This window comes from Heloderma suspectum, chromosome 6 (assembly GCF_057233095.1).
Source record: "Heloderma suspectum isolate Gila_16-S chromosome 6, 16-S_ref, whole genome shotgun sequence".
NCBI classification, from domain to species: domain Eukaryota; kingdom Metazoa; phylum Chordata; class Lepidosauria; order Squamata; family Helodermatidae; genus Heloderma; species Heloderma suspectum.
In genome coordinates, this window is record NC_139463.1 from 85844839 (window position 1) to 85858194 (window position 13356).

Consider the following 13356-nt stretch of genomic DNA (forward strand, 5'->3'; position numbering starts at 1 on the left):
TGGCCTTTCTTGCTTGCGTTCTTTCTTTATTTATTTCTATGCCACCCAATAACCAAGGCTGTCTGGGTGGTTCACAAAAATTAAAACCAAAAAACAGAGGATAAAACAATATAAACTAGGAAAGCATTAAAACCACAATGTACCAATACAGCCAGAATAAAACCTAGCGGAAAAGCAGAGATTTAAAATACAGATTTAAAACACCAAAGCTAAAAGACTAGGAAGCTAAAATGCTAAAATACTGGGAGAATAAATAGGTCTTCACCTGGTGCAGAAAGTACAACGTAGGTGTCAGGCAAACCTCTCTAGGGAGCTCATTCCGCAGCCAGGGTGCCACAGCAGAAAAAGCCCTCCTCCTAGTAGTCACCTGCATAATTTTTTGGCAGGGGCTCCTGGATAAGGACCCCTGAAGATGATCTTAGGGTATGGGCAGGTGCATATGGGAGGAGGCAATCCTTTGGATGACCTGGCCCCAAGCTTTTTAGGGCTTTGAATGTTAGTACCACCAATCTGAATTGGTCCCAGAAATGGACTGGCAGCCAGTGCAGCTGGAAAAGTACTGGTGTAATGAGATCTCATTGGCCAGTCCCTGTTAACAATCTTGCTGCCCTATTTTGGACTAGCTGAACTTTCCACACCATTTTCAAAGGCAGCCCCATGTATAAAGCATTGCAATAATCCAGATGAGAGGTTATCAGAGCATGGATAACTATAGCTAGGCTATCTCTGTCCAGATAAGGGCATAGTTGGTATAGTTTAGCCCCTGCCCACCATGGGAATATGACTGCCAAGACCTTCTTCAAAATTGAATTTGGCCCTTGGGCTGAAAGAGCTTCTGTACCACTGGTAGATATGACGCACTCCTCTCACAGGTTCACAAAAGCCCGAAGTAGAAGGGAAAAGCAGCTGTCCAGTTTGCTTTTTTTTTAAGTCATTAAATTTTATTCCATATATTAATGAATTTTATTCCATGTATTTTATACCTTAATCATATATTTAGTGTTACTCATTGCAAGCCAGGAAAATAAGATAGCATATCAACTATGCCTACATGCTCCATTTATAACAAACTGATAGGGATGGCCTGGGCATCCAGGTGGGGCTCCATAATTTCTCACTGGCTTAGCCCACAGACACCAGTCTGTGGATCCCCATGATTGCCCAGCTCAGTACACACCGATTCAGGCAAGCGTGCAGCCGCCCACTCCCTTGCTGAGCCACCATGTCTCAGGAAAAATGGTGGCTCAGACTTTTTCGTAAATAACCATTTACAGAAATGGCAGCTGTAAATGAGCCTTTTACTCAACATTACAGGTGTAAATAGACCATTTACACCTGTAATGCTGTATAAATGCCCCTTTACGGCCACCATTTGCATAGATGGTTATTTATGAAAAAGGCCGAGCCACCATTTTTACACAAAATGAGGAACTGGTGAGGCAGTGGGCAGCTGCACACCTCTCACTGAGAACTGGCAGACTGCCGAGTGGTTCACTCCGTGTGGTGAAGACAGTCAGCGGTCAGTGGCAATCTGAAAAATAGCACGCACGATGGGATGGGGTGAGTTCACCCATCCCTACATACTGACCTTTACCAGTAAGTTATTTTATTTCATTATCATATTTGCTCAGTTAGAATGGTAATGGCTTTTCCACCTGCTCACTCATCCTTCCTTTCTACCAGACGTAGAGATACTCACGTCCAGGGGCCAAAAACGGCCTTCCAGGATTCCCCAGAAGACCACAGTGTCCACTTTTGACAAGAGATGTTGCCAAGGGAAAGCATAATTCATTTCCATATTTCTCCCTCTACTCTCTTTATCAGGGAAATTGATGGCTCTCATCTGCAGCATGGGCTCTTCCCTGCACCCTGGTAGATGCTCAACCATCCTGTTACCACCCACAAGTTGCTTTTGGAATTCTCTGAGTTGTTTTGTTTGTTTGTTTGTTTGTTTGTTTGTTTTTTGAGGCTGTTCATGGCCACAAAGCCAGGAAGTGGTGTGAGGAAATGGGTGGGGAAAGACTATCCAATTTCATTATTATTTCCTGTTCCCTTACCCGAACATCCATTTGTGCTGTGTGGTTGGCAACCTCCCCACCATTCCCATGTGTTGACATGCACTCTGTGAGTGAAGAAATTGTACTGGAATGTAATGAGGGTTCAGCCACCCTATTTTATTGTGTTCTGGCTGGGCTGTCTTGGTTTCCTGGCTATTGTCAGTTTGATTGTGGCTTTCCTAGCCAGGAAGTTAACTGACAGTTTCAATGAAGCCAAGTTCATCACTTTCAGCATGTTGGTGTTTTTGCACTGTGTGGTTGTCTTTTGTTCCCTCTTACCTGAGCACCAAGGGAAAATACATGGTGGCTGTGGAGATGTTCTCCATATTATTAGGGATGTCGGAAAATTTCTCCACGAATCTCCGGGAGGCCGAATGCCAACGCATTTGGCCCCCCGAAATTGGTGGAGAAACGGTCCGCCACCCCCCCGCCACCCCCCCCCCGGGATGGGACTTACCTTTGTCGAATGTCCCTGGCTGCGGCAGCTCCTGGCGGCTCCCGGCGGCGGTGCGGCGGTGGCGGTGGCCGGTCTTCTGGCCGGCTGCCACCGCCGCCATTTCCAAGTAAAACAACAACAACAACAACAAACGGGACAGGCTACGTAAAGATTTACGTAGCCTATCACGGCTAGATTTTCAAAAAACACCGTGATAGGCTACGTAAATCCTTACGTAGCCAATCACGGCTGACTTTGGGGGGGGGGGAAGCGTGTACAGAAATGGCGGCGCCCATGGGCGCTGCCATTTGCATTCCTTATTTGGGCACGTGTAGTCTACGTAAACATTTACGTAGACTACAGCGAAAATAAGGGCAACGCAAATAGCACTTTTTTTTCCCCCCAAAGTCAGCCATGATAGGCTATGTAAACATTTACGTAGCCTATCACGGCTGACTGCAGGGACGCAAACAGCGGCGGCTATGGCCGCCACCATTTGCGTCCTGGCAGGAGACAAGATTCGCAGCCGGAGGGACAGGGCGTCTCCCCCCCGGCCAGAATTTCGGCGGGGAGGGATGGGGCGCCTCCCACCCCACCCAGAATTTTGGGGGGAGGGACGGAGCGCCTCCCCCCCACCGCGAAACAAGCTGCGGGACTGGGTAAGGGACTTTTGTCCATCCCTACATATTATCCTCCAGTGCTGGGCTACTAGGTTGCATCTTTTTGCCCAAATGTTACATCACTGTGCTGAGACCAGAGCTGAATAATAGGGAACAGTTAATGGGGAGAAAAAGTGAATGGAGGTAAATTTCTGGGTCTTCGACTTCTACTTTATCCTGCAATCTGTAGATGTGAGGATACATTGATATTTTTCAGTCCCCTGAGCTTTCTAATCTCTGTAAAATTCATTTAGTGGATCAATTAAGAACTAGTTAAACAAAATAGGTATGCACATCCACATACATTTGTTGTTGGCTTGCTCTTTTAGCAACTTTATTTTTTGCATTCTACAAGCAAGGCCCATGCAAATATTATTGGTGTGTAGTGGTCCTGTGATGGGACCATGTGTGACCTGATCCACAAGTGGAAGGGAGACCCACCCAGCCAGATAGAGTTCCCTACTCCTATTTGCTCTTCCCTTCCTGGTGTGTTTCCCTTGTAATTCTTCATTTGGAATTCTTTATTTTTCCTGGCAAACTCCACCAACTAACCTGAAAGCCTCTGGGTCTCTTGTAAGTTACTCTTGGTAGAGTGGGATTTGGTTTTTAAGCATCCTATTATCCATGCATAGAAGGAACTAATCAGCTCCTAGGGATATCACCCTGCCCCACCACACATACAGTACAGAATCTGGCAACCTCAGTGACCCTGCAGTGCCATCTGCAATGTGTATAATGCCAAAAGGACCCAGGTAAAGATCAACCAATAGTTGTACTTCAGGCCTCCCTGGAGTTTATCTGTATTTTGCATACTGGTGGATGCACATGTTTTGACAACAGACATTGGACCAACACCACTAGGATCAGCCACCTTATATAGGTCAAAGGAGCACATGCAGCTGCCTTATACAAAGTCAAACGATGGGTCCAGCTTGCTAAGTATTGTCAACACAATACTCTCTGCAGGATGACTGTCCTGGGACACCCCCACCCCCCGGCCCTTGGGTACTGAGTCCAAAAGAAGAGATGGGTAATGTCAGATAGTTTACCCTACACTTCTCCCCCTCGCATCCACCAGTTGTGAACTGGCAATATTGAAGACCCCCTTCATGGATCACTGCCTTGTTGTGGCGAAGGGGCTTGCGTAAGTCAATGAAGCCATAAGCTATGCCGTGCAGGGCCACCCAAGACGGACAGGTCATGGCAGAGAGTTCTGACAAAATGTGGTCCACTGGAGAAGGAAATGGCAACCCACTCCAGTATTCTTGCCAAGAAAACCCCATGGAACGTATCACAAGGCTAAAAGATATGACGCCGGAAGATGAGCCCCTCAGGTCGGAAGGTGTCCAGTATGCTACTGGGGAAGAGCAGAGGGTATTTCCAAGTAGCGCCAGAAAGAGTGAAGCGGCTGGGCCAAACCCGAAAGGACACTCAGCTGTGGATGTGTCTGGTGGTGAAAAGAAAATCCGATGCTGTAAAGAACAATATTGTTTAGGAACCTGGAATGTCAGATCAGTGAATCAAGGTAAGCTGGAGGTGGTCAAACATGAGATGGCAAGATTGAACATCGACATTTTGGGAATCAGCGAACTAAAATGGACAGGCATGGGCGAATTTAATTCAGGTGACCATCATATCTACTATTGTGGGCAAGAATCCCTTAGAAGAAATGGAGTAGCACTCATAGTCAACAAAAGGGTGGGAAAAGCAGTACTGGAGTACAATCTTAAAAATGATAGAATGATCTCAGTACGAATCCAAGGCAAACCATCCAACATCACAGTAATTCAAGTCTATGCCCAACCACTGATGCCGAAGAAGCTGAGGTTGATCGGTTCTATGAAGACCTACAACACCTTCTAGAACTAACACCCAAAAAAGATGTCCTCTTCATCATAGGGGATTGGAATGCTAAAGTAGGAAGTCAAGAAATCACCGGGATAACAGGCAGGCATGGCCTTGGTGTACAAAATGAAGCAGGACAAAAGCTAATAGAGTTTTGCCAAGAGAACACGCTGATCATAGCAAACACTCTTTTCCAACAGCACAAGAGGTGACTCTACACATGGACGTCACCAGATGGTCAATATTGAAATCAGATTGATTATGTCCTTTGCAGCCAAAGATGGAGAAGCTCCATACAGTCAGTAAAAACAAGACCTGGAGCTGACTGTGGCTCAGATCATGAGCTGCTTCTTGCAAAATTTCGGCTTAAATTGAAGAACGTCGGGAAAACCACTAAACCGTTCAGGTATGACCTAAATCATATCCCTGATGAATATACAGTGGAGGTGAGGAATAGATTTCAGGGATTAGACCTGATAGACAGAGTGCCTGAGGAACTATGGACGGAGGTCCGTAACATTGTTCAGGAGGCAGCAACTCAATCCATCCCAAAGAAAAAGAAATGCAAGAAAGCCAAGTGGCTGTCTGATGAAGCTTTACAAGTAGCTCACGAAAGAAGGGAAGCGAAAAGCAAGGGAGAAAGGGGAAGATATACCCAACTGAATGCAGAGTTCCAGAGAATAGCAAGGAGAGACAAGAAGGCCTTCTTAAATGAACAATGCAAAGAAATCGAAAACAACAGAATGGGAAAGACTAGAGATCTCTTCAAGAAAATTGGAGATCTCAAGGGAACGTTTTGTGCAAAGACGGGCATGATAAAGGACAAAGAAGGCAGGGACCTAACAGAAGCAGATGAGATTAAGAAGAGGTGGCAAGAATACACAGAAGAACTATACAGGAAAGATCTGAATGTCCTTGATAGCCATGATAGTGCGGTCACTGAACTTGAGCCGGACATCCTAGAGAGTGAAGTCAAGTGGGCCTTAGGAAGCATTAGTAACAACAAAGCTAGCGGAAATGACAGTATTCCAGCCGAGCTATTTAAAATCCTAAAAGATGATGCTGTTAAAGTGCTGCATTCAATATGCCAACAAATCTGGAACACTCAACAGTGGCCACAAGACTGGAAAAGGTCAGTTTACATTCCAATTCCAAAGAAGGGCAACGCCAAAGAGTGTTCAAACTACCGCACCATTGCGCTCATTTCACATGCCAGCAAGGTGATGCTCAAAATCCTACAAGCTAGGCTTCAGCAGTATGCGAACCGAGAACTACCGGAAGTACAAGCTGGGTTTCGAAGAGGCAGAGGAACTAGAGATCAAATCGCCAACATTCGCTGCATCATGGAGAAAGCAAGAGAATTCCAGAAAAACGTCTATTTCTGCTTCATTGACTACGCTAAAGCCTTTGATTGTGTGGATCACAACAAACTGTGGCAAATTCTTAAAGTGATGGGAGTACCAGACCACCTTACCTGTCTCCTGAGAAACCTGTACGAGGGTCAAGAAGCAACAGTAAGAACCAGACATGGAACAACTGATTGGTTCCAAATTGGGAAAGGAGTACGACAAGGCTGCATATTGTCACCCTGCTTATTTAACTTATATGCAGAGTACATCATGAGAAACGCCGGGTTGGATGAATCACAGGTCAGAATTAAGATTGCTGGGAGAATTATCAACAACCTCAGATATGCAGACGATACCACCCTAATGGCAGAAAGCGAAGAGGATCTAAAGAGCCTCTTGTTGAGGGTGAAAGAGGAGAGTTTAAAAGCTGGTTTGAAACTCAACATTAAAAAAACTAAGATCATGGCATCTGGCCCCATCACTTCCTGGCATCTAGAAGGGGAAGAAATGGAAGCAGTGACACATTTTACTTTCTTGGGCTCCAAGATCACAGCAGACGGTGACTGTAGCCATGAAATTAAAAGACGCTTGCTCCTTGGGAGGAAAGCTATGGCCAACCTAGACAGCATAGTAAGAAGCAGAGACATCACCTTGCCGACAAAGGTCTGTCTAATCAAAGCTATGGTTTTCCCAGTAGTAATGTATGGCTGTGAGAGCTGGACTATAAGGAAGGCTGAGCGCCGAAGAATTGATGCTTTCGAACTGTGGTGCTGGAGAAGACTCTTACGAGTCCCCTGGACTGCAAGGAGGTCAAATCAGTCCATCCTAAAGGAAATCAACCCTGAGTGCTCATTGGAAGGACAGATACTGAAGCTGAAGCTCAAATATTTTGGCCACCTAATGCGAAGAGAAAACTCCCTGGAAAAGACCCTGATGCTGGGAAAGACTGAAGGCAAAAGGAGAAGGGGACGGCAGAGGCTGAGATGGCTAGATAGCATCACGGATGCAATGAATATGAACTTGAGCACGCTCCGGGAGAGAGCGCAGGACAGGAAGGCCTGGCGTGCTATGGTCCATGGGGTCACGAAGAGTCGGACACGACTGAACGACTGAACAACAATATTGAAGACTGGGGATAGACCAAAGAGTGAGCAGACAAGAGGCGCCTAGATCATAATATTTTTAACTGCAAGTCATACAAATACGTTAGATGTATTTATTCATTTATTTTCTTTATTTACAGTGTTCAGACATTTAAAAGTCTAACCCGTTGTATCAAAATCAATGGAACAGAATGCATGCAACTGAGCACTGGATTTTGGTGAGACTGAGAGTAGTGCCAATTTGGAAGTTCTCTCTTGGGAACATTTGGCTCAAAATTTGGAGTAGCCAAGGGTGAAATGGGTTTTGGGGAGTGGATAAAATTCACCCCATGGGTTAGGGTTCCTTACTCCAATCATGACATCGTGCTGATGCGTTTTGTTTTTGTTTGGTGCTAATGCAGTTGTAGGCTCCCACAGACAAACTCCTCTAGGTAGCTGCCAACATTGGATGCTATTCTCTCCCACTATAACCTTCTGACCCTCCAGAAGTCCCCTTGGAATTATGCTAAATCATGATACAATCTCATCTCCTGGGAGATGATGTTGGGGAGGGGCAAATAGCAAACACTGGAAGGTGGCCAGCAAGGGGAGGTCTGCTGTTCACTGCAAAGCCATTGGAAATGGAAGATTCAGAGTGGAAAGACATAGGAAACAACTGCATTACTCTTCCCAAACCCACCATTTGGTTTGCATAATTAGGAAACATTTGGCAGATTATACAGCTTCGGTTGCTCAAATATGGGCAAATGGAGTATAGCTTGGCATGTGGAAGGTCCCAGGTTTGATCCCTGATCCCAGGTAGGACTGGGAAAGGCTCTTTTCTGACATCCTGCAGACAGTATTGCAGTTGCAATGGAGTGGAGGGTAAAAGTGATGCCATGTAGATGGGGCCTCGGTTGCCATGCCAATCCAGCCCAGGAAGGCCAAATCCAACCCTCTTGGGGTCCCAATCTGGCCATCCGGGGTTCCCCAGAAGGCCATGCCCCTTTTTCCCAACCACTGTTTTTTTGGTGGTTTCCCAGCTTTTGTGCGTTTTTCCCCATTCTAAAAGGTGGAAATGCCTCTCCTAAGGGCTCCATCACACGAGCAGACAATTCCAATCAATGTCAGTTCTTTCCCCATCCGGTATCATTGCAGGACTGGGTTGTTCTCTTTAGATGGCTTTTCTAAAAAAATATGTTTTGTTTCTTTCCTTCTCTTTGCCACCTTTCCGCAAAGAAGCATTACACGTGCTCAGTACGTAATGATCATTACTCCCTGGTTCCTGCCCCTTTCCCTCCCCTTCCATATTACTGGTGGATGGGGCTAACATGCAGACAGCCCCCCCCAATCTCCCCAGGCCCCCCACTTTCTCATTCAGTGTTTTTGACAGTTTCTGCCATTTACTGAGCTGTTTACTCACTGGGAATGTACAGCAGGGGGCCATCCTGGCAGGTTGGAAGGCTGGCATGCCGCTCTGCCGACCTGCCACTCTGCCACCTTATTCAGAATGCTGCAGGTCAAAAATGGCGAGGATCCAAAATGGCACAGGCGAGGGAAGGCAACATGCCCCACAGCCCATCATCACAATCTTCGCCATCCTGGCCACACCCTTACCAAACAACTACCCACACCCGCCAACACACAGTAGTTCATTCACACTAGGGGAGAAATACACGGGGAGGGCATGGTGCTCCATTTGCACATAGTTGGTAAAATAATCACTTTTTTTTCGTTTGAGGAAAACACAGAATAGGTGGGTGGAAATGGTGGGACAATGACTGGACAATGACAACATCGTGTAATGGACCCACACAATTCAGTGAATGTGCAATAAACTGAATGATGAATGTACAATAAACTGGAGGTGTAGAGATCCCCTACCGCTGAGTTACTGGGCAGTAAGAGCTTGAAGCTACAATATGCTGGCAATATTTTTCACTTCCACCCCAGCCTTTTTGTTTTTAGCCCCTGCCCACCATGGGAATGTGGCCCCCAAGAGCTTCTCCAAAATTGAATTTGGCCCTTGGGCTGAAAGAGCTTCCACACCCCTGGTAGATATGAAACACTCTTCTCACAGGTTCACAAAAGCTCAAAGTAGAAGGGGAAAGCAGCTGTCCAATTTGCTTTTTTAAAAAGTCATTGAATTTTATTCCATATATTAATGAATGTACATTACCTATAAATTATTTTATTTCATTATCATATTTGCTCAGTTACAAGGGAAGTGGATATTCCTGAGAAACAGGCAATTTTTTTGCTACTTATGCAAATGAAGTGGTGGGTTAGGGAACAGTAAAGCAATGACTTTCAGTGTTTTCCACGCTGAATCTCCCCCTCCTAGTGTTGCTTTGGAGTGAGCAACAGACTGCTACTTGCTGGCCATCTCCCCATGGCTGCTATTCCCCCTGCCCCTCCCCACATCTCTCAGGAAATGACATTGGGCACTGATGCAGCAATATTCCAAGGGCGCTTCTGGACTGAAAAATTGTGATTGCCAATGATCAGATACCAAGAAAAGCTTTGCTTCTACCTCCCCCCCGACCCTCTTGAATTATATTAGCTCACTCCATGCCATGGTGTTGTTTACTAGAGTACTGGAGGGTGGAATGACATCTTCTGTTGGCAGCCACCTAGAGGACTTCATCTGTTGCTGCCTACAACTGAATCATCATCATCAAACAGGATTACCACCATGTCATAATGGGAGTAAGCACTGCAAAACTATGGGATAAATTTTGGCCACTCCACAAAACCCATTTCACCCTAGCTCCCCCCAATTTTGAGCCAAATGGTCCCAGTAGAGAACTTCCAGTTTGGCACTACTCCCAACCCAATCCAGTACTCATTTGCATGCATTCTGCTCCTTTGACTTTGCTACAAACAGGTTATAGTTTTAAATGTGTTGTTGTTGTTGTTCAGTCGTTCAGTCATGTCCGACTCTTCGTGACCCCATGGACCATAGCACGCCAGGCCTTCCTGTCCTGCGCTCTCTCCCGGAGTGTGCTCAAGTTCATATTCATTGCATCGGTGATGCTATCTAGCCATCTCATCCTCTGCCGTCCCCTTCTCCTTTTGCCTTCAGTCTTTCCCAGCATCAGAGTCTTTTCCAGAGAGTTTTCTCTTCGCATTAGGTGGCCAAAATATTGGAGCTTCAGCTTCAGTATCTGTCCTTCCAATGAGCACTCAGGGTTGATTTCCTTTAGGATGGACTGATTTGACCTCCTTGCAGTCCAGGGGACTCGTAAGAGTCTTCTCCAGCACCACAGTTCGAAAGCATCAATTCTTCGGCACTCAGCCTTCCTTATAGTCCAGCTCTCACAGCCATACATTACTACTGGGAAAACCATAGCTTTGATTAGACGGACCTAATGGAGTCCGTCTATTGTTCTTTACAGCATCGGATTTTCTTTTCACCACCAGACACATCCACGGCTGAGTGTCCTTTCGGCTTTGGCCCAGCCGCTTCACTCTTTCTGGCGCTACTTGGAAATACCCTCTGCTCTTCCCCAGTGGTATATTGGACACCTTCCGACCTGAGGGGCTCATCTTCCAGCATCATCTCTTTTAGCCTTGTGATACGTTCCATGGGGTTTTCTTGGCAAGGATACTGGAGTGGGTTGCCATTTCCTTCTCCAGTGGACCACATTTTGTCAGAACTCTCTGCCATGACCTGTCCGTCTTGGGTAGTCCTGCATGGCATAGCTTAAGGCTTCACTGAGTTACGCAAGCCCCTTCGCCACAACAAGGCAGTGATCCATGAAGGGGCTTTAAATGTGTAAACACTATCAATCATTTGATAAATATATAAATAAATCAACACATTTGCATGAGATTGCAGTTGAAAATATTGTAAACTTCTGGATTTGCTGCTACATGCAGATTGGTGGGAAAGGTGGATAGTCACTGCTGGTCAATCAGAGTGAAGCTAAAAGCCAGTGTTTTTCCATGGTTTTTCTTTGTGCGTATCTCACTAAAGAAGAGTTCCCAGTGCCTCTGAATTCAGAGTTATTCAGAGTGATTGAGAATGCCATTTCTCAGGTTCCAGAATAACAACAAAAGCTCTTCATGAATATCCAAACTGGACTATACAGGTCTTTAAGGTGATGCTTTAGTGCCTCTTGCCAACTCTCCACATCAGCCTTGTCCAGTGGCAATCTTTGCGAAGGTTTGGGACAGAGGGAACCATTGGAGATGGCTGAAAGGGAGCACCCCCAAGGTATCCCAAACTTAACAACTCTCATATAACTCAGATGGAGGACTCAAATTTATGAAGCTCCTCTTTTGTAGAGGTCATTCCAAGGTCATGCCTGGGTGTCCCAATGGGAACCAGCTAAGACCATTTGAGATGCAACAAACATGTTTTCTTCAGCAGTGCCACAAAGAACAACCAGGATATTTTGGTTGTTGTTCAGTCATTCAGTCATGTCCGACTCTTCGTGACCCCATGGACCATAGCATGCCAGGCCTTTACATTTCTTCTAATTATCAAAATCACTATGATTAGCATTAATATTCAGTCATGTCCCTGTGAAGTTCCAGTTATCACAAGTTCAACAAATAATTATGACAAGATGGTGCTTTAATTATTTGTTCCATTCTAAAGTGTGTCTCTAGGGACACCGAGGGACATCTACCAGACTGATACAATGTTACATTTGATAACTGAGGATGCAAGGACCAAACCATTGAAGTCAGGCTGTTGCAATGCAAGGACATTCCTGTCAAGGAAGAAAAGTTGCCCTTGTGATGGTGATATTGGTAGTGTTTGCAATGATGCTGCTTCCTCATGCAGAGTGCAGGGCTCACCCTGCTAAATGCATTGCCAGTGATCCCATCCCTATTCTTTACAAATATTATCAGCCAGGAGACTTCCTAATTGGTGGCATTACATCTCAGATTATCCTGAATTATGAAGAGAAAACTTTCACTCAACATCCCGTTGAAGAACAGAGTCAAGAGCCCATGTAAGAATGTTTCCTTGTTAGTTATTTGATCTTGAATAACAAAACAATCACACTTTGGTAACAGTTATGGGAAGTATAATCCTACCAGTGGGATCTGGAACACTATTTGGCAGTGTGGAGAGCTCCTGGTCAGAGTTCCAGCCATCCAGCCATGCCAGGATACTCAATTATATTCCCACCCCTCTGGCTTCCTTTCTTCTTTAATGAACATTTTATTTTATTTTGAAATACCGTTAACACAATAAAGGCAACAAAAAGAAGAGGAAAATACATAATAATAAATCATGAAAGAAACAAAGGAAATCACTAGTTATAAAACTTAGTCTGTAACAGAAACATTTATGGAACATCTACAATAAAATGACACAAGTAGGAGCTCAATATCTAGTGAAAATAAAAATACAAGTTCTACAGCATATAAAAGGAGTATGCATCAGTGTATTTCATTTTGTGTGTTTGTACATATTAATGTCCCTGATAGTCATGATAGTGCGGTCACTGAACTTGAGCCGGACATCCTCGAGAGTGAAGTCAAGTGGGCCTTAGGAAGCATTAGTAACAACAAAGCTAGCGGAGATGACAGTATAGCAGCTGAGCTATTTAAAATCCTAACAGATGATGCTGTTAAAGTGCTGCATTCAATATGCCAACAAATTTGGAACACTCAACAGTGGCCACAAGACTGGAAAAGGTCAGTTTACATTTCAATTCCAAAGAAGGGCAACACCAAAGAGTGTTCAAACTACCGCACAATTGTGCTCATTTCACATGCCAGCAAGGTGATGCTCAAAATCCTACAAGCTAGGCTTCAGCAGTATTGTTGTTGTTGTTCAGTCATTCAGTCGTGTCCGACTCTTCGTGACCCCATGGACCATAGCACGCCAAGCCTTCCTGTCCTGCGCACTCTCCCGGAGTGTGCTCAAGTTCATATTCATTGCATCGGTGATGCTATCTAGCCATC

General features: G+C 45.2%; 1 protein-coding gene across 1 annotated transcript in view; it reads left to right on the top strand.

Moving 5' to 3' along the window:
• LOC146341679 (vomeronasal type-2 receptor 26-like) overlaps positions 1-13356 on the top strand; it is a 32872-nt gene that overhangs the window by 1612 nt on the left and 17904 nt on the right. The window contains exon 2 of the mRNA XM_084807606.1: positions 12224-12395. Coding sequence (XP_084663732.1) covers positions 12224-12395 — 172 coding nt within the window. The remainder of the gene's footprint in view (positions 1-12223; positions 12396-13356) is intronic.